This window comes from Triturus cristatus, chromosome 10, assembly GCF_964204655.1.
Source record: "Triturus cristatus chromosome 10, aTriCri1.1, whole genome shotgun sequence".
In the NCBI taxonomy this organism is placed as follows: Eukaryota; Metazoa; Chordata; class Amphibia; order Caudata; family Salamandridae; genus Triturus; species Triturus cristatus.
The window spans coordinates 64692534-64714011 of record NC_140593.1 but is presented as its reverse complement, the minus strand read 5'-3'; the positions used below and the strand labels follow the sequence as shown (position 1 = coordinate 64714011).

The following is a 21478-nucleotide window of genomic DNA, read 5'->3' as shown; positions in this document are numbered from 1 at the left end:
AGCCCGTCTGCGCCCGTCATCGCCAAGACATCGCCTCTCGCCAGTCCCCCTGCACAAAATCCCCCACTTGGTTTCAGCTATGACAGAGACCATCTCCTTTCATTAAAGGACAAAACTAGATGCAACAAGCTCGAAGGTCGCCTCGGACAAACTGCACTTCATTGTGAGTCCTGCAATTTTGCTACGCCCCTGCCCAGCCTGGTAAGTGGTACAGCAGCAATACCTAAGCTGCCTTCCCTCCGGGTTCTGCAATTGAATGTCAGATCTCTCGTAAAGCACCATGCAGAAGTCAACACTCTCATTACGGACGAAAACCCAGATATTCTGTTCATATGTGAAACCTGGCTCCATAACGACCAAACCAGCATTTTAAATCTCACGCTGCCTAACGGTTTCTCCGTGAAACTGGTTAACAGAGACTCTAGGGGCGGTGGAATAGCCGTTGTATACCGAACCACATACAACTGCTCCTTCATCAAAGAAGAAATCTGGGGCTGCGAATGCGCACGCTTCAAGATTGCCACTTGCCCGCAATTCACTCTCTCTGGCCTTTACATCTATCGGCCTCCTGGCCCCTCCGCCAGATTCATTGAGGAACTCTTGGAACTTGCTCACACCTTGGCAGTCTCTTCCCCCAACTTCACCATCTTGGGTGATCTCAATCTCCACTTCGACTCCACCACTGACCCCATTATCAAAAACCTGCTAGCCGACATCACGGCCTTGCAGTTAAGCTCCTTGGTTCATTCCCCCACCCACATTGCTGGACACATACTGGATCCCGTTTTCTCTAATTTATCGGAAGTCACGGCTGATCCCCCTGAACCTATGGGCTGGACTGATCACTTTCTTGTTAAATTAACCATTATGGCAAAAAAAACGCCCCCCAAAGTTGCGGCCAACTCCAGCCACAAACGACCATGGCACAAACTCGTCTCCGGAGACCTCATCAACCACCTAGGAGAATTCCACCTCCCCGATGAGAATAGGGATATTAATACAGTATACGCCGCCTTCCACGAATGGATAGTCACAGGGCTTGACGCCTTAATTCCGCCCAAATGGACTAAAACCCGCAGTTCCCCCTCTAACCCATGGTACAATGACTCACTCAAAACATTACGGAAAAAGTGCAAAAAAGCCGAACGCGAGTGGAGGAAAGACTACTTAGACTCTAACAAAACCCTTTACCTATCTAAACTTCGCACCTACCACAAGGCGATTCGCACTACTCGAGCCTCCTTCTACGCAAAGGAAATCGAACGCAGCTCCAATCCCACCAAAACCATCTTCAACTTAGTCCAAAATCTCCAGAAAATCCCCAATCCAGGCTCTTGCATCACCTCCCTGAAACAATGCGAGGACCTTGCCACCTTTTTTACTGAAAAGGTGAGGAAGATCTACGCGTCCTTTCCACAAGACGATGCTACGCCCACTAACACCCCCCATCCGACGGCAGAGACTTCAAAACTGCTAAGAATACCCGACATATCCCTCGACGACCTTTCTAAACTATGTAGACAGGTCAAGTCTGGTTCCCCAGCAGACCCCATGCGACCGTCCAAATTCTTGGAATCACTTGACTTCTTCCTCCCCCCGCTTGCCAAACTACTCAATCTCTCCTTTTCCTCAGCGGTGGTCCCCACCTGTTGGAAATCTGCCTGGGTTTCACCCATCATCAAAAAACCCACATTGGACCCCAATAAACCAGAAAATTTCCGGCCTATTTCACTGCTCCCCTGGACGTCAAAACTGGCTGAAGCTCATGTCAACAAAATACTATCCCATCACATGCAGCAAAACCATGTCCTGGACCCTTCCCAAAACGGCTTCAGGCCAGGTCACAGCACTGAGTCGGCTCTGCTGACCACTACGGAGCACCTTCGAGGTATCCTAGACGCCGGTCAAAGTGCCGCGCTGATCCTGTTGGATCTCAGCGCGGCCTTTGACACGGTCTCACACAACATCTTGCTGAAACGACTTGAGGCCATTGGGATTGGCGAATTAGCCCTTGAATGGTTCCAGTCCTTCTTAAAAGACAGGTCCTTTCAAGTTTCAGCCCCACCCTACATCTCTCAACCCCACTCCATCGGGCAAGGGGTCCCCCAGGGGTCGGCGCTTAGCCCATCCCTATTTAATCTATACGTTCAGCCTCTCGCAGTGGTGGCAAAAGAGTGGGACCTTACGCTGGTGTCGTACGCTGACGACACACAGCTGGTCATCACACTCTCAGAAGGTCCATCACCTTCGGCAACTAAATTCAGAGATGGCCTCGCAGCAGTCGCTAGGTGGATGACACTCAACTGCTTGCAGCTAAATGCCGGGAAAACGGAGGTCCTCCTCCTGGGAAAAAACCCTACCCTTTGGAACCATCATTGGTGGCCCTCTGTGCTTGGCCCCACCCCCGTGCCAAAAGATGTCGTCAAAAACCTAGGTGTCTGGCTCGACCCCTCACTTAGCTTTCAGTCCCACACGAAGAAAGTGGCAGCTACGTGTGTGGGTCTCATGAGGAGCCTCAACCCCATACTTGGATTCTTTGACTCCAAAACCCGCCAACTCATCATACAATCTATGATTCTTGCCCGGCTGGATTATGCCAATGTCTTACTCTTGGGGGCAAACAAAGCTGAACTAGCAAGACTGCAACGTATCCAGAACTCGGCCGCCAGAGCAGTGGTTGGTCTCCCACGTAGGTGCTCTGCCAGAGCCACCATCCGTAATTTGCACTGGCTGCGAATTGAATCTCGGATCCACTTTAAAACCCTGACCATGGCATTTAAAATTCTCAACTCTGATTGTCCTGAACTCCTGCGCCCGCTTCTGGTACCATACACGTCCCAGCGCAACTTGCGCTCACTGGGACAACACCTCGTGATGGTCCCCCGAACTAAGCTCTGCAGACAGGGTGGACGTTCCTTCAAAGTCTTAGGGGCTAAGCTATGGAACTCCCTACCTCTGCACATCCGTACCCAAACCAATCTGATCGCTTTCCGAAAGGAACTCAAAACCCATCTCTTCTCTGTCATCTAATTCCTCTGTTGGTCCCCCCTCCCCTCAGGTACTGGTTAGGTCAGCGCCGGGACGCTCCGTTGCTGGGGCAGCTGTTTGCGCTTTAACAAATAAATAACATAACATAACTTGTGCGCATATATAGCTGCACTAGGGCTGCCCCTAGTCCTACCGGGTTCGCACCGACCACAAGCTCTGTCCGATGTGGACGGTTGAAGTATGCATCAGCCAGTAGCGCTTTCTTTACTCAGCAGCGGAACTCCATGTCAGCGTGTGTCCCACTCCCAGAGGATGTCAGTGGTGCGGACAAGTTGGCCAGGTTCGGGATGAACCGGCCACAGTAGGTCGCCATTTTAAGGAAGCTTCCCACCTCTGTGGCGTTCCACGGGATCGCTGCATTTTTCGAATCGCTTACACCTGCTTTGAGTCTACGCTCAGGCTTCCCCCCTGATAACACGTACCCAAAGAGCTCAATGGAGTTTTCATAGAACAGGCACTTCTGCTGGAGTAGTGTCGACCCACAGTCTGCCAGCCCTCTGAGTGGCCCTGAGCCTCATGTGGTGTGAGCACATCTCTTCAGGCTGATTGATGTTGACGCAGGTGCTCGCTAATTTAAGTGTGTAGATCTCATCCACTGGCTGCTCTTCCGTCTGTCGAGCCTGCCTCAATTTGAACCTCTTGTAGTATGGGTTGAGCTGCAGGTCAAAATGCTGGTGAAGTGTCGCTACTGCAGTAGTGTCTCCATCCCCCCACCCCCAAACCTCTGTGTTGGGCAAGTTCTCAAATAAGTCATACAGTTCTGTCCCACCGAAGTGAAGTAAGAGCGATATCTTCACGCCCCGTAAGCCTCCTGGGTTGTGCAGAAGTAGTGTTGCAGCCATCCTATCCAGAAGCACCACCTCTGTGCCGCCGTGACCGGGTCCATCTCACTGAAAGGTGGAGGTGCTGTGACACACGAGTGGGCGTAGGGAGTGGGCCGCAGTAGAGCCTGGTTCTGTTGCTGGTCTTTCATCATGGCAGTTGTCTTTCACCTGCTTGCGCTGCGCCCGTTGGCTGTCTGCCTTTGCCTGAGGTCTTCTGGGCGTTGCACCCCTCTTCTTAGGTCCTGCCCTCTGAATTGGGTGTCTCTTGCGACCCCTGGGGCCCCTGACAGTCTCGCCCCTTACTTCCAGCCATCATGCGTAGGCCTGAATATGGGGTGAGAAGGGCGTGGTACATTTAAATTGATTTTTATTGCTTACAAAATAAGACCAGGTCTCGCATACAACAATGCACAATTGTACAATAAAACCTATATTATACTAGTCATTTTATGATCCGGGCTATCTCTCCCTCGATCAGGTTTGGTGAGAATAAGTATTTCAGAAATGTATTCACAAATGCATGCATCTTTCCAACCATATCTAGGTGAGAGTTCTCCGTGGTAGAAGTTGCAGATCAAACTATGATAAACAAACTACTCCCCCGTCCCCTCACTCTAGGCATGCCGTGGCCGAGTCAGTCGTTTATTGTCAACGTAGGAAATATCACATAGTATTGGTGTGGGATAGCGACCTATGCTGATTTATGTTGTCTAGACTTTTAGACTCCCCTCCGTCTCATGCTAAGACAATCTGACGTCATCAGAGCGAAATTCTTCATAGCAGATAGATGTTACATACAATTTCAGGGGGTATCTTGTGCCTCAAGGGAGGTGGAATCTGGGTGTTTCAGTTCTGTTACCAATGCCTCCCATGCCCTGGCAGCAATCCTCGATCCCTTCTGGGTTCTTCTCAGTCATATAGCCCCTTCACAATCTGCGCAACGTATGAACTCTTTTCCAACCCTCAACTGAGGGCCCCTTCCGTGATTTCCAATGCCTGGCAATCTCTCTCTTGGCTAATATGAGTGCCAGGTCCTGGAATCTGCTGGTCACTTTGGTCTTGGAAGTGTGTGGGAATCAATGTAGCAAACCATGCCCCTTGTGTAATGAACGTCCATCTGTCAACTCGGCCAAGGTATCCGCACTGATCCCCCCCCAAAGCTTCCCAGCTCTGGGCAACTCTGAAACATATGGAGGAATTTGGCCCCTAGCTCCTCACAAAAGGGTCATTTAGCAGTTTCAGTCAGAAAGTATCTATCCGTCCGGGTGTGAGATATGACCTGTGGAGTATATAAACGTTTATCTATTGAAACCGGGCATTTCTAGACACTTTAGGGGGAACGTTCCACTAATTCATCCCAGACTTTTTCTTCAATAGGAACCCCCAGGTTTTCCTCCCATCGTAATCGTAAATTAAGTGCGGGTAATGCCTTGCCCTGAAACCAGCAGTATAAACAAGTGACTGCCTTATATGTCCCAGAGGAAACCACTAGATATTAACACCCTCCCGAGAGTGAAAGTTCAGTAAGTCCTGCCCCCCCAGTGTTTGTGAATGGCTGCGGCAAGGGCTCTATGTTTACAAAAAGTGTGGCTGAGGTAAATTATAATGCTCTCGGAAGTATTCGAATGGTAGCAGGAAGTCATCCTCATAAAGCACTCCGAGAGTTGTTAGTCTGGCCTCCATCCTTTCCCTCAACCCGCTCCAGTCTCCCTCATGGGGAAGTTCCAAAAGAAATTCCAACGGGATTTTTGGGGCATATGGGCGCCTAATCTTCAGCTTCTGTAGACTTCTGACCCATCACTTGCGAAGTGCTCTAAATTTGGAGCCATCCCCCACCCAGAGTGGGCAATCGCAACACGATGCGGGATAACAGATGCAGGCTTGGCACAAAAGGGTCCAAGTGTTCTGTTCCGCGGATCCTCCCAGCCACCCCCTGCGTGAGCCCCTGCAGCTCTATGCCTGCCGGATCCCCAAATAAAGGTCATGGTCAATGATTGCAGGGTGTGAAATATTCCATCCGGAATCCACACCGGGAGTTCTACAAAGAAGTACAATAACCTTGGCAAGGAAACCATTTTCAATAGGACTACTGCCAATCACAGAGAGGACGAGGGCTGCCCAGAATTCCATATTCATCCTCACATAACGGAAGGCTCTCCTGATATTCCCCTCCAGAAGGTCTGTCTGATCGTGGTAAATTTTTACCCCTACGAATGGGAGGCCTCTAGGTTACCATATCACTTCGCCCACTGCAGCCGGTCTATCTCTACCAGCTGCAGTAGGGAACAGGCAGGATTTTCTCTAGTTAACAAATAGTCCCAATACTATTTCAAAATGTGCAAGGAGCTCTCTTGCCCCTTCAAAATCCTCCCTCACAGTCCGCAGCTAGGCCTGGGCTCAGTCGGCCACACTTCTGAGCGATGCAACACAATGCGCAGCAGCACATGCAGTCATGCTCTCTGCACAGGCAGGATAGAGGCAGCAGCACGCCTGGGTCGCAAGTGTGGTGTTTGCCCCTGCACAAACACACTGCTAGGCCTAGTGTCGCTACGCTGAAGCAGGACACACACAAGCTCATTACTGGTGTATCTGGGTGTGGCCACGAGCACCCACCCTGTGGTTTATTTATCCCCACGGGTCGCACCCGGACCTCAGGTGAATTCTTATACGCTGTATGGTAGAGACACTCTACAATGCTGTCTGTGGTGGCTGATCAGACGCCTGTTTTCCTGCACTACCACTTGTTCTATCAGCTGCTGCCTGCAGGGGCGTTTATATCAGCGCAGTACATCACCGCAACCATTTCAGCAAGCAGATTGGTAGGTTACCAGCCATGCCTGCCCCAAGCCTCACATTTGTAACACTTGTGCATGACTGCATGCACTAGCGGGCACCCAGCCGTTCTCTGTGAGGTCTCTGGATTACTTGCAGGTCACAGCCCTCACTTCCTCCAATCCACCTGTGGCTTCCAATCCTGTGTTGCAGCTACACTTGGCCCTGCAGGCACGCCCAAATCTTTTTGGCCACACGCTTTTCACTGCCATCATTTTAAAGGCATTCTGGCTGATGTTTAATCTGCCATTATTTTGATCAGCTGCCAGAGCATCTTTAAGGTGCGGCCATCTTGTTGGCATCTCTAGCCCCCCCCCCCCCCACACACACACCCACCCACCCACCCACCCCCATATGCATATGTAATCTGGATTACTCTGGAATGAGCCAGAAGTATTCAATTGTAGAATTTGTCATTATGTAATACCGCTTGTCGAGGGCTCAATATACTCCAGTTGGGCGATTAGGTGGGACTGAGTCTTACTCTGCACGGATGAGGATGGTATTGGTTGCGGTGAGTTTTTGTTGTTTGTAAATTTCCATCGAGTGCACTTAAAATTTGTTGCAGCACTGTAAGCTTGAAGCGGTACGCAGTAAGAAGCATAAGGGATGGCTTCACGGGCAGTTTATGCAAAGCAGAGCCACTTGAGTTTCTGTGTCACAAGGCTTTGTCTTTGACTATTGTTCTTTTTGGGGTTAAGTTCCAAGATTTGTTTGTCAGCACAAGGGAAGATGCTCCCCTAAGTGGCTGTGGTATGAGTCAATCGTGGTGTAAAAATAGCCAACCTCTCGAGGTATTGATGAGCACCAGGAAGTCACTTTATAAAGTCTACCCATAAGCGATTAGGAGCGCAGGCGGAACTGTTGCTCTGCTTGTGTAAGTAGAAGATAAGAGTGGAGCAGCAATGTTTTTGCTTTGGACCTATTCCACTAATATCTGTCTGTGGCATTCACCCAGAAGATGAAGTCAATCTGAGTCAGTGGAATTTGTTAGCTCAGAAGTAAGTAGGCATTAAACCGGTAACCTGTGAAAGCAATATCGGTAGTTAATAAAAAGGAGAGACTTGGAGAGAGGTTAAAAAGGGGGATACAAAGGAAGATGGTTAGAAGGGTAGTTCTGTCCATTGGAAGAGTCTCCTCCCTCTGAGCTGATCGGGCCAGCTTAGAAACCTAAATTAGGTGAGCTAGATTGAAATGGACACATCTTAAGCCATATATCACAGCACATTATTGTGTTGTTATGCTGATGTATATGTGAACAATAAATGGCCTTAATGGCATGCAGAGTGCTGTTACCTTGAAGTGAGATTTCACTTCTACACACAGAGTGCATGCTTTGCTGTGAACACAGAATGAATTGGCAAGTCGTTCTCACCTCAGGGACTCCTGAGTTGGTTGATCATGTTTATCCAAAAATAATGCTACTTTATAAGTAATGAGTACCTCTATTTTGACATCCTACTGGTTCTGCAAAAATACTCTGGTAGGAGAGCCTTGTGCCTCCTTTTGTTCATTTTTAGGTCTCGCTAGCGTAAGCTGCGCACATGCGCAGTCTCGCTGGAGAGATCTAATGTTTATAGGTATTTTCTGTAAGGGGCTTGAAGTCCTGCCCCTCTCTTCCATTGGCTGGCGTCACCGTTTATGCAAACCGGTGGCCAGCCATTGGAAAAGAGCTTGTTGTGACGTTTTCTCTCGGCTTTTTGAGCCGTCCCACTTGGACGGCCTCGCCTGCTTTCCTTCTGAAGTAAAAGGTTTCTTATCTTTATGGGGCCAAACACATGGCCCCATAAAGATAAGAAACCTTTTAGCAGGCAAGGCCGTCCAAGTGGGACGGCAGAAAAAGGAAAACTAAAACGTCATGACGAGCGCTTGTTGCTCTGCCTGCTCGGTCTTAGATTCGCACAGGCACTGCTGCTGGTCTTCCAATCGAGTGCTTCTAACAAGTACAGAGTGGGACTCTAATTCTTTCAAAAGTGTGCCCAGTATGAGGACATCTTTCCTAAATCGCTCGACTTCGGTCTCATGCTATATTGTACTTCATTGTCTGGTCTGCCCCTCACTGAGGCCAGGCATCTGAACCTTTTTAATGCCACGGTTCTATTTCCAAATTTAGATGAAACCTCCATTAAACGATGCCCGGTGTTTCCTTCGACACCATGGCAACAGAAGAATGCCTTAATCGCTAAGGAGCTGGGTGGGGTAATAATCAACTTTCTGGAGCTAATTTAGTTTTCCACGCTTCCCTCCCCAAGCCTGCCATCTTAAAAAGACCTGAATGTGTAGAGGCCCGCCACAGAAAAGGTTGTTGGACCAACCCTCACAAGGTCAGAGGTATCTGCCTGCCTCCTGCGGCCGTCTCCTGTCAGTAAATCTGTGAGGAGACAGCCACTCCCATCCCACCTCCTCCCGCCTTTCAGTGCCTCCACTAAGTGGTTTCGTCTAATCCCGGCATATTGAAGTTTGAAAAATGTAGCAGCAGGGTCAATACGATTTCAGAGCAAGGCGACTCAGGCGGATCTAAAAATGAGACTCATTAAAGTGCAACAGGAGACGGAGCACGCGGGAATGTCTGCGAGAAGGGAAAGGCCCCCTGCGTCCTTGGAAATGGCGCCACTGTGGGGACCTGCTGCTTGGCTTTTCTCTAGTCTAGATGGACATCCTTTTCCACGTGCTGTAAGGATTTTCCCTCAATGCGCAACTTTTTAAAAATGTGCTACTTGGATTTTTGTCCATTCTCCCACTATTTTCGTGCTGGATGAATTTCACTGAATATGCAGATTTCAGTGTGCTGCTTGGCTTTTTGCTCAATACAGTTTTGATCGTCTTGTTAGTCAGTTTTATCTGTCTGGTTAGGGTTGCCGCTTTTCATAGAAAAAAAAATACCAGCCATTGGTTTACGTTTTGGTATTCTGGAAAAGCCAAGAACTGGTAGGTAAAGAAGAACTTGTGTAAAAGGTCAGGATTATTTAGTAACATGACAATTACCGTTCAGTTTGCACTAATAATAATGGTGAAACGATGTAGAAAGTTCTCAAATATGTTGTTACAACTTTCTTTAAGTGTGTGCTGTTTTAGCCTCAAGTTTCTGGAGTGAAAAAATGGCTTTCAGTGGTGATCTCAATATATTTACCAACCTGAACATAAAAATACAGGCCAGGCCGGGAAAAAAAACCAACCAGGGGCAACAACCCTATGTCTCGTAGACATATTGTTACAAATACTTTAACATACACAAAAGACAACTTTGGCTCCACCCCAGAGAAGTAGTATTCTCTCGCCTTATCTATTGACTGTATTTTTGAAGATGTAAAATACTCTCACGCACTGCAATGGAAAAGTGGACAATCCAATTATAACATTCAGTTGTTTACCTCATGCCAGCACATAATACATTTCTAGATTTTTAAAGAATATTTTTTTCTTTTTAATGTTTGATTTGTCAGATGCCCGAGCACAAGATGGTCGCATGTATTTTTTTTTTTTTAAATGAGTAGATGGCTGCCCCAAGTTTGGCTCTTACGAGACATCCGGCACAAATCTAAATCTATCAATGTGTCCAGGGGTTTACTCTATCCTGCTAGTCCTCTTTTTCAGCACATGTGATGGCTCCTTTTAATCCCTCCGCCTGGCTGCTGCTGCTTTTAACTGCACCCAGAGACTCCATCAATCCTGGTACCGGGCATCTGTTTAATGCTCTCAATTCAAGATGGCGTCACAGTAGTGTCAATCTTGCAAGCCTTCAGGCAGCCATCCAGCTTTCTGCATGCCCAGCAGCTCCATGTACTGACTGCTGCTGAAGATGATACGCACTGGCAAAGCCAGTCGCTGGTTTTTTAACTGAAAGGAAAAGCAAGACCTATTGGTTTTGCCAATGCTTGTTGGATTTACTGCTTGGCTTTTCTCCAACAGCTTTTCATTGTGGCAGATTTTCATACATTAATTACTTGTTCTTAGATTAAAAGACATATGCCTCAAAGTTCTGGCCTCAAGTAGATAATCTTATTTCTGACCACCTATTTCTCAGACCACTCTTCTTCCTCGATGTCTGAAGCTACACCCACCAACTGTTGTGTCGCTCAGGGATCTGGGCTCTTCACTTTGCTGTTCAGTATCTATATGCTGCTTCTAGCCTTACTCCTTCATAACACAGGAGTTCAAATTTATTTTTAGGCATACAATACACAAGTTATTTTTACCATTCGGGTACCTTCCTCTACCTTTCCACCAGACACATTCTGAAGTCCTAACAACTGTGCATTCACGGACTGCCTCCACGTTCTCAAAATGTAATCTAGCTAAAAGGGAGCTCCTCAAAACTAGAAATGCCATCAATAAAATAAAACCCTGAGCTGGTCTGAGATCATAGGCCAACTGTAGCTCTCCTAAAAGTGGTCTATAATTTTAGGCATTTATGTTGGATACAGACGTCTCCCTGGAGTTTCCTATTTCTAGAGTAGTCCGCACCTGATTCTGACAAATTAACTCAAGGAAAAGTCTGCCCAACATTGTGTACCATATTTCAGTAATCATGGCCTTGGTGCATTCTTATGACTTGAATTCAGCAATTCTATGTACTTGCGCTAGCCAGACAAATTTAAAGAATCCTAGAGCCAGTGCGGAATGCTGTAGTGCTGGAAAATGGCCCTTTCTGCAGGGTCACCCCCAAACTTTTTGCCTTCCTCCTCCACCTTTTCTGATCTTGTTTTTTGGCCATAGGATTCGGAGTACTTAACCAATACTAACCAGTACTAAACTGCATGTGCTCTCTCCTATAAACATAATACTCGCTCATACCCATTTGGCATATTTAATTTACTTATAAGTCCCTAGTAAAATGCACTACAGGTGCCTGGGGCATGTAAATTAAATGAGACTATGTGGCTTGCAGCACTGCTTGTGCCACACACTTAAGTAGCCCTCTAACCATGCCCCAGCCCTGCCATTGCAGAGCATGTGTGTGCAGTTTACAATGCCATTTCCATTTCGACCTGGCAAAAGAAACTTTTTGCCAGGCCTAAATCAATCCTATTTATAAATAAATGTAAGTCACCCTTAAGGTAGGCCCTGGACAACCCAGAGGGTAGGGTGCACTGTATTTAAAAGGCAGGACATTCACTAAAGTTTTACATGTCCTGCTAGTGAAAAAAGTCGTTTTTCACTACTGCCAGCCTATTTCGCCCATAGAATGACATTGGTATTACCATATTACACTTTATAAGACTCATTTCCAAATGGGAGCTATAACGGATTCAAGTTTGGTGTCTCTGGATTCCTAATTTAAAATCCTAACTTATGTTTAAGTCAGATTTTAAATTACAATTCTAAAAATGCCACTTTTAGAAAGTTGGCATTTTCTTACTTTAGCCATTTGGTGCCAGCTGCCTGTCTATGACCACATGTCTGAGATGGGTAATAGCTGGGCTTTGTATAGTCCCCTTAGACAGCCACACACACACACAATGAGAGCTTAGGTGTGACTTGATAGGCCATCCTGGCAAGGTGGGGGTAAGGAGCTGGACCCAGCCTTACTTACACCTGAATAGGCTGTGCCCTGTCCCCACACAAAGGGCTGCATACCCCCTGCAGTGAGTCTGGAGCCAGGGCAGGAAAGTGGGAGGACCTGTGTCCTTCAAAGGCATGTCTGAAGTCTCTTCAACTTCAAAGGTACAACTAGGTATAAGTACTGGACCTCAGACACCACCACTTCAGTACACTTCTGGAATTGTGGATACCCTACCAGGAAGAACTGCTGTGCTGCTGAAGGGCTGCCACTCTTCTAGACGGTTTTGCTGAGCTCCTGCTTTGCTGCCATCTTGCCTGAATGAGAAGGACTGGACCTGAATCACTTGACCCCAGAACCCATAGGGACTCCCAAGGGTTAGCTGGCTGGCCTCCTAATCTGAAGCATCAGGGACATAGGTTTCCAACCCCTGCACCTGGACTCTATCTGTGAGTCTACCCTGCCAAGTGGTGCCACCCTAGTCCTGGACCCTTGGAAGTGGGCCTAAGGTGCTTGCCAGTGGAACAGATGCATTGCCTCTACTGCTCGACACATTGTTGATGTGGATCCACACAATACTTCGCAACCAGGATTTAAGTTACTTCGTTCAGTGGGCCTAACTGAGTCCCTGTAGCTGGCACACGCTACACAGCGCGGTTGGCCTGAACTAGTTACACTGTCCAGGTCCGGTACGACTAGTTATCCCCAATAGTGCTTCTTTGTGATATTCTTCACTATAAACTTTGAAATTCAATATCTCCAGTTCTGCTAATTGGAATTTTGTTGTTTTCGTCTTGTTTTATTTATTGAATTAGGCTCTATTTTTCTAATATAGTGTGGGATCTTTTTGTGTGGTGCTTTTAGATCTCGCCTACGACTACGACCTTTAGCCGTCGTTCAGCTCTTTTTAGAAGCACATACTCGTGCTTGTGGCGGCATCCACCTTGCGGGAGCGCGCCACAAGCACGAGTATATGCTTCTAAAAAGAGCAGGCTGCGCGCACATGCACGCACGCCCCACTCTCTTGTTTGTTTAATCCACAACACTTTACCACCCTGCGTCTCTTGTCTTTTTCTGCCGACCCTTATCTCCTGTTTCTCCTACTATGTATCTCTCCGTCTCTGTCCCTGTCCTTCCTCTCTTATACAGCATCTGTTCTCTGGCTTTTTGTTTCTATACCTCTGCATACGTTCCTCCCTCTTTCCGTATCCTGCCCTCAGTTTCCCTCCTAATCTCCGCATTCAATCAACCGTCTCCTTCTCTCCATAATAAGCCTCTGTCGCTTGCCTGACACTCTTTTTCGTTCCTTGTGGCACCACCCGTTCCCCCTCCATGTCTCTTTCCCTCCCTGTCAGCGTTTGTCTACACATTGGACTTTCAAGTGGGTGTATAAACCTTGCATGTTGTGTCAGTATGTCCACTCTGAGTGCCTGACAATGGACAGATTCCGAAGATCCCTGGAGCAAGTCTTGTAAAAACGTGCACGCAGAGATGGAGAGATTGCGTACATTGTGGTCCACACACCCTTTGCGCCCTGCTTGCTGTACAGAGTGATTCAATCCACACAGGTACTGAAAAGCCTTTGCTCTGAGTAGCCTAAGAGAAGGTTCTTGGCATGGGCATATTAGTTCAGAGAGTCTAAGTCTATATTGAAACCCTAAAACAGACCATTCCACTGCAAAGTTAACCAACGGCTCTCTGGTACACAGCAGAACTTAAATCGTCCAAACAGATTCGTAAAACAATTAAAAGAAAATTGAGAACAAAATTACAATCCAAAAGGTCGGGCGGAATAAAGATGAACTATACCACTGCTACACACTGCTTTAAAGGATGAAAGCCGGCTATTTTTATGAGTGCATTTCGAGCTAAAAAAATCCTACCAAAAAGTGTTCACAATTTATTTTAAAAATATGGTCTGTCCATGTTCTGGGGTTCATCATATTATAACTTCTCAAGAACTATGTAATTGTCGGATTTCTTTTACAAAAAAATCACTAGCTTGGCTAACAACTTTTTGCAAATACTCCTGGCAAACGGACAGAGAATCTAACTTTCGATCCTGGACCTTATTTGCACGAGTGACGATTGATCAGATGGCCAGCATCTCAGGATCCTTAACTTCTGCTTCTTCGTTGCATGTCTGTTCAGTACATCAAATGAAGAAAGTCATCAACACCTTTACTCCTTTTTTTGACTACTTTATGTATCTCCCAACTTTCCTCATTAATAGCACACCCTTACTGGAAAGCTGCTATAGTCACCCCGCTATTGAAAAATACCAATGATCGATCTCAACAATTTTGCCAACTTCCGTTCAATTTCCCTATTGCACTTACATGCAAAGTACAAATTAACAACAAGCATTGGCATAGCCAATAGGTCTCGCCTTTGGGACCTTATAAGTGTTTAGCCATGCAACAGTTGATGTTGTTGCACCAAGGATATTGTGCTGCATAACTAAATACTTATAAGGTCCCAAAGGCGAGACCTATTGGCTATGCCAATGCTTGTTTCCTTTAGAATTGGATAAAGGTTGGCAAGAAGGTCTAGGTGCCTTGAAGAAGGCAGAGTGACTGATCAGGCATTATGAAATCGGCTGAAACATGTTGATACAATGAGGATGCCAGAACCATTGGATTTCCACCTGGTATCCAGATTATAGGTTTTTAATCATGGTATGGATCACCACTGAATAAAGGTATTTAGGGTATACCTATAACCATTTTTACAATTGGCTGAACTCCCAGATTTGTCCAGAAATTTGAATATGTAAGAGCTCTCGGACTAGGTTTAGCCCGCCCTGGTGGCATCTTCCTACCCGGGTGAAAGAAAACAACAGTGATGAAGCATGCCACCATTTCGTGGGTGAGAGGTTTTCTCTTGAACATTAATTTATTAATATCCCTGTAGGATCAGGTACCACACACAGACATCAATAAGTTCCTGGGAATATGCATTTTGTAGTTAAATAGTTTTACTTGGGGCGCTATAAAAACCCCACATTCACTTATTCTGAAAGACACTTCTAACTGCAGATTCCTCGCAGTGTGAGTAGCCACAGGTTTCAGACCGGATCCAGAAACTTTCGTAGTGATTCCCTTCCCCTCCTGGCTATGGCATCAGTGCCACTATATATGCTCCACCTTTGCACCCTGACGTCAGTTCCTTTCTTTCCGTACCTGCTGATGTGGATCTGGAGCTTCCACATCCTACCATACCTCACAGATCTTTTCCTTCCAAATGTTTACAGTTTGCATCATGACATCCCCCCTAAAACAACACGGTTCAAACTGTGTCGTGCCTGTAATCAACAAATGTCTGTTACTGACAGCGACTGTCTCTGGTGCCTCGGTACAAAACATGGCTCTTAACTCCAAGCGGCTGTGCCAAGATAAATAGGAATTCCATTTGGGACCAAGAGGCTAACTTGTCATCCCCAAACTCAGTAAGTAGAAGCAGTGGTCTCAGTTAATCATGACCGCAGTCTTGCTCTCGCTGTTCATGGGACCTGCCATCATCTAAGTTAAAGGGCTCGGGTAAATTGAGAAAATCGAATAAATTACCTGATCCAAGCACAGGTTCCCTTTGTTGTGCTACTCCTATCATTCGGGGTTCTCCAGGCAACAAAGTCATTCTCAATGCCCGGTCCCATTCCTGCCCAGTGTCCAACGGGCAGTGATGCCACAACAGTTCCATGAGCTTTGCCTGGCCATGGGTAACATTTTTGGTGCCTTGCTGAGTTCCCATGAAGCACCTTCAGGCACCAGAGATGTGAGGTGGAATACAGTCTGTTTTCTCCCAGCAGATCCTTCCCTGGCACCAACTGCTCTACTAAACCTCGACCCAATGCCGATCTCTTCTCAAGAACTGGCCTCATATTCTGCTCGGACTCTGCTTTCGGTGCCAACTCTACTGGCTTAAAGACCACCGCTAAGCCCAGTGCCATCTCCTGTGTCGAGGCAGACTCCACCCTTCACCTTATAGATGCCATACTCTAATCCAATATTTTTGTTGGGTTTTGAAAATGAATCCACCCGGACACTCAGAACCAATGCACAACAACATGATGATCAAAGTGCCATTTATCATGACTATGGACAGAGGAGGTAGTTTGGTCCTGTGTTATTAGAGAAAGGTTGTGTTTGTGGTCTGTGGTGGTGGGAATAAACAAAGCATCTGTAAACTGGATGTAGTCAACAATACCGGACCAAACTACCTTGGCAATCCATTGGGGGCCATTACTATTAATTTCTTTACTCTAGAAAGACTTCCGCCACTTCAGTTGGCTACATATTTCGCTTACCAATCTCTAACATCCATCTTGCATTCTCTTCAAATAGGATTGTCTTGAAAAATTCTTATCGATGAAACAGGTCGGCTGTCTCATTTTCCATTCCGTTTTATCTGGAAACTCATTTAATCATTATTTGGCTGTTAATTGATACTGCTGGCTGTAGTCCCATAAGGACTGAAACCAGTATATTGCACACTGTTAATATGAAATCTTTCACTTAAGGAGATTCTAGTATAATCTGTGTGAAAACCACCAGACCAAGTCCCATCCTAAGGTACATAATAGACTGGTCCTCGTGGTCCATCTTTATAACTTTCTGCGCTTACGTTTGCACGTTTACTTATTTGTTACTTCCCATCTGTGCTCCAGACCATTCTTCAAATTCTATATGGATTATACCATGCATCAAGATCTGCTACGGGCTAGCAAAGAAGCAGCGCGCAGGCGGCTTGTGAACTCATAACACCAGAGTGAAGGCTGCTACGTGGGTGTAGCTCTGTATGTTCACGAAGCTTTACTGTCTGGATAATGAGGTCTGGTGGGATAGACACTTCGTCCGATCTCTCCTGAAGGATTTTCTGGTCTACGCCATTCCACAGACCCACCACCGTGGCGGTATTGCTGTGGTATATATTCACAGGCGAGGAATCTGTGGTTAGTCTCTATCAGAAGAACAAGTTACTTACCTTTGGTAATGCCTTTTCTGGTAGAGACTCTATCTCACTGACCTCGCTGTTTTCTGTTGAATGGACTCATGTTGTCCATTGATACGGTTCTATCAGTTGATCACATCTGCACACTGTCACCTATTGATTTCTGGGGGTTCCACGTCTGCTGACCTTGACAGAGTTCAGAAAGATGCTGCCATCAGCGTGTGGCGGTGGTCCCTATATAGGGGCCCCAATGCAATATCCATGGTGGGACGGATCCGGCACACAAAGTAATTGCTACAGAAATTTCCAGATCCTGTCTGATGCCTTGGGATGTTAACAAGGTGAGGCATCTGCAGTTAGTCTATAACAGAAAAGGCCCTACCGGAAGTAACTTGTTCTCCAGGTCTTATCTATGCTGTTATGGAGAGGCATCTTTTATGGCGTGAAGTAGGGCAAGAGGAAACATTGGAGGGGTATTTATGCCACAATCCTTGGTCTGCTCCATTGTTGCTGACAAAAGGCCATAAAGGTTTAATAGTAATTTGAAAATGGTCAACAGAACATTGCATTTTTAGAGCCAGATCTCCAATTGAGACTGCAATGTGGTCTGCTAACAGTTTTCCTTTCATATTTCAGGTTACACTCCAGCATTGGCTTGTGCCCCCAATAAGGATGTGGCTGACTGTCTAGCTCTGATCCTGGCCACCATGATGCCTGTCTCCTCCAGCGGTGTGCTTCCCTCTCTGACTCTGAGTGCCATCAACCACTATACAAACACCTCTAAGACGGTCACCTTCGACTCACTGCCACTTGTGCGAAACGAACACAGCTCCTACTGTAATTTCAACAGCATCAGCCGGGAAGATGGCTACCCCTACCCAGAGGATGATGAGTTAAACGATTCGGATTCGGAGACGTACTGAGGTTGTCACTTAGAGCAGTCATGCTGAGGAGCCCGGGCATGTGGGAAGGACGCGAACCGCCCACATTCATTAGGCTCAAGTGCTAGAAATGCACTTGATTTCTTGGCCACAGGGATGACCGCTATGGTTTTATACGATTTTTAAGCACTCATGCCTTTGACGAAGAGGAACTAAGCTGCAGTGGAGGCCCCTGAAGACTTGGGGCTTTTCGCCATTTGTATTCTTTGGGCAAGTTGCATCTGTGAATAGGAGCTCAACAGTTTCCAGGTCGGCGACCAAGAACTAAAGCAATGAATGTCCATAGAATTTTATTTTGTTGTTTCTACAATGTGGTGCCCGGAGCAGCGACGTGCGGCCATGTGCCCCAGGCTGGTCTACAATAACACTACTGTAAATAGAGCAACACCAGCTGTACAAATCTTTCTAGATGACAAAATGATTTAAAGGCAATAAACAAGTGTGGTACAATAGGCATTGTGTGTGCAGCAAATTGCCAAAGGACCAAATAATTTAAGGTTTTTTTGTAAATTGAGATTCAGTACTTTTCATGTCAAAACTGGAAGTGGAGAAACAGCCAAACCTCTATGGTCTTGACCGCAGTGGCAGGACATGGTGTTGTGTTCAGTTATTCCTTATAGTTTCAAAGACAATTCAAATATAAGAAAGTGGATGAATAAGATCTGTTTTGGAGAAGTGTCAGGTGGGCGGAAGAGACAAAATGAACTTCACATAATTTTATAATGCTAAAACTTTACATTTAAGCCAGCTGCCGAGTTGCAGTTTAAGATTTGTGTACAGGGTATTTTTTTAAGGACTTGGACCATTTGGGGTTGCTTAGTTTTAGCTTTTAACATTTGGTTTTTATGTTGAATTGTTTATTTTAAGAATGACAGGTGGTGTGCCGGCTGGAAGAACAAGAGCCCATGTTAACTCATTCAGAGGTGCCCAGCAGTAATACAGTTGAGTTTTTGTGGAACAGGACAAACCAGTCTAGCTGCAAGATCTGCTAATCAATAAAGAATATTAACAGCTACTCTGAGTTTAGTGCAGAAGTGTGTAGGATTCAGCAGAACACAGACTGGAGAGTTGAAAGGCAGGGATTGCTCCTTCTTGAAATGCTGTATTTCTTGTTTTTCTTCACCAGAGTATGGTGTGACCTTTCACCTGGGAAGAGCGTTGCATTAGGTCCTTGCACTAGCTTACCTTTGGTGAAACCCTCCACATTGAACTGGTATACTTCTCCCAATTGGGGACCTATCGAGTACTCGCATTGTGTAAAGATTGTCTGGTCTAGTACATTTGTGGTAATGTTGGGGCATTTCCACTTTCTCCTTTCCCTCTTTCCACTCCTGCTAGGTTGCCTTTGGAACAGGATCACTCCCAAAAGTAAAAGAATCAGTTGCCTGCAGTGTTGTGCCCACATTCTCTGGGGTCAAGTCTGTAATGGCATAATACACTGTAATGGCATACAAGCGGCCATGGCCAGCTTTGCAGAGCTGTATCTGAGCAGCAGTTAAGGGGATGCAAAAGTGGTGGCCATCAAGGGCCCTCGGCTTGTGTGATGATTGTTTGGCTCAAAAGGTACATGAATGGGTTCCACCGTAAAACGAATGCAATATTGTTCACGCATTAGCGTGTACGCTACTTTTGTACCCCGATCTCAATTATTATGCCTCCGTGGGTGGCTTTGTCATGTTCAACAGTCTAGATGGGCTTTGTAGGGACTCTACATTTCACCTGGCCAGTCTGTATAGTGTGATGCTTCCACAATTTAAGCAAGTCTGGCCAATACTTGCATGTTCGGTTTTGGGTGCAAGTTAAGTTCCCCCAAGAATTCTAAAGGCTTTAGACAATGGCAGGTGTAGCATGCTTTCTTAGATGCATGCTATGTTCTCGTGGTGCGGACTTTTGAAGCAACATTCCCACCTTCCCTTTTCTGTGTATATATTGTTGACTTACAAAAGCAGTCCCATTCCTCTCTCAAATATCCAATTGGACCACTCTGCTTCCCTTCCATACCACTCTGGCTCAACAGCTCTTGGTGTTTTATGATCCGGATGTACTATGTACCTCTAGTGTGGTTTTGATTAATTTTGAAGAATCATTTTTTTTTTATAAAGTCCCTGCTGTGAAAAGAGTGCGAGCTTATGGTTGGGATGTGATAGTTGGGTGTAGGAAGGAAGGGTAAAAAAATAAATGCTTTGCCTTTAGAAACTTAGAAGACTTTACTACTGGTGAATTCGCTGCCTTGACCGTAGAATTCTTATAAATGGCCAAATGACTACAAAATATATTCCTGCTGATACATGATTTTCTTGGTTCTCAAGCAGAAGCTTACGTTTGTCTAGTTAATACGATTTTCAGCTTTGTTTGGTTCGTGTTTAAACCTGTTACTTTTACCAGTGAAATTGCTTATCCCATGCCCGGTGCTCCAGCGTGTAAAGGTAAGGTGCAAATGAAGTGCAACCAATCAACCCCGATTACCACCAGTCCTTATTGTATTGTGATACTGGAAAACTAAGAGAACTGTAACTAAGCAGCTGGTTTTCTGAACACAAAGTGTGAAAACGGACAGTATTTTGATCTATTTGATATTTTTTGTGAGTTTTTTGAAGACTTGATATACGCATGTACATAGGATAGCGACTGCTTACCTACTGCATTCTCTGCACTCTTTCAGACATGGAGATTCCTGTATATTTTATGGAGTATAAATAAAACCGAGATGTGAGTTGTATTTAATGAACAATCCACTTGCCTCATGTACAGTACTTTTGTGGTGGTGGTTGTGATGTCTTGTTTTTGCTTCACTACAGCAGTAATTTGGGAGTTGTTTTTTACTTGTCCTTATATAAAGCTAAAGTCACATTTCGTTAGATGCCAATAAAAGAAATGGGCAAACATAAGAGGAATGATAAAGGTTGAATAGATGGAAAAGGCTAAGGAAGGTTTTAAATTATCTCCAACTTGGGCTATGAAGGGTGTTTTTTCACATCCGTTGGTAGATTTGAATTCCTGTCAAAAGCTGAAACATGAGAAGTTGAGTGAATTTTGAACGGTTGACCAAGAAGTTGCAGAGTTATGAAACTGTCACCAAGAGGGAGCAGACAGATGCAGATTCCACTATGTCCACATCGGACATTGACAGGATCCCAGAAGGGGAACCGTGCTGTCATTTCTTTACACATTTTAGATTACCTGGAACAGAGATAGGCCTTCTTATCCACTCCGTCTCCACGTACATTTTCAGTTTAAAAGAGGCTTATTCTGCAGTCAATGGCCTGAATTGTTCATTTTGTATTGTGAATCTCTTACCCGATTTGCATGCCTATATTCAGTCTAGTGGTTGGATCTGGCACCATAGCAATTTTTTGTCTGATTTTAAACCATCCTCTGATATC

The 21478-nt window shown here is 45.9% G+C and overlaps 1 protein-coding gene across 4 annotated transcripts in view; it reads left to right on the top strand.

Annotated features, from left to right (window-relative positions):
* ANKRD28 (ankyrin repeat domain 28) overlaps window positions 1-20828 on the top strand; it is a 783346-nt gene extending 762518 nt beyond the window's left edge. For all 4 annotated transcript variants that reach the window (XM_085630427.1, XM_085630426.1, XM_085630428.1 and 1 more), the window contains exon 28: window positions 17791-20828. In XM_085630427.1, coding sequence (XP_085486553.1) covers window positions 17791-18077 — 287 coding nt within the window. In that variant the 3' untranslated portion in view covers window positions 18078-20828. The remainder of the gene's footprint in view (window positions 1-17790) is intronic.
* The last annotated feature ends 650 nt before the right edge of the window (window positions 20829-21478 follow it).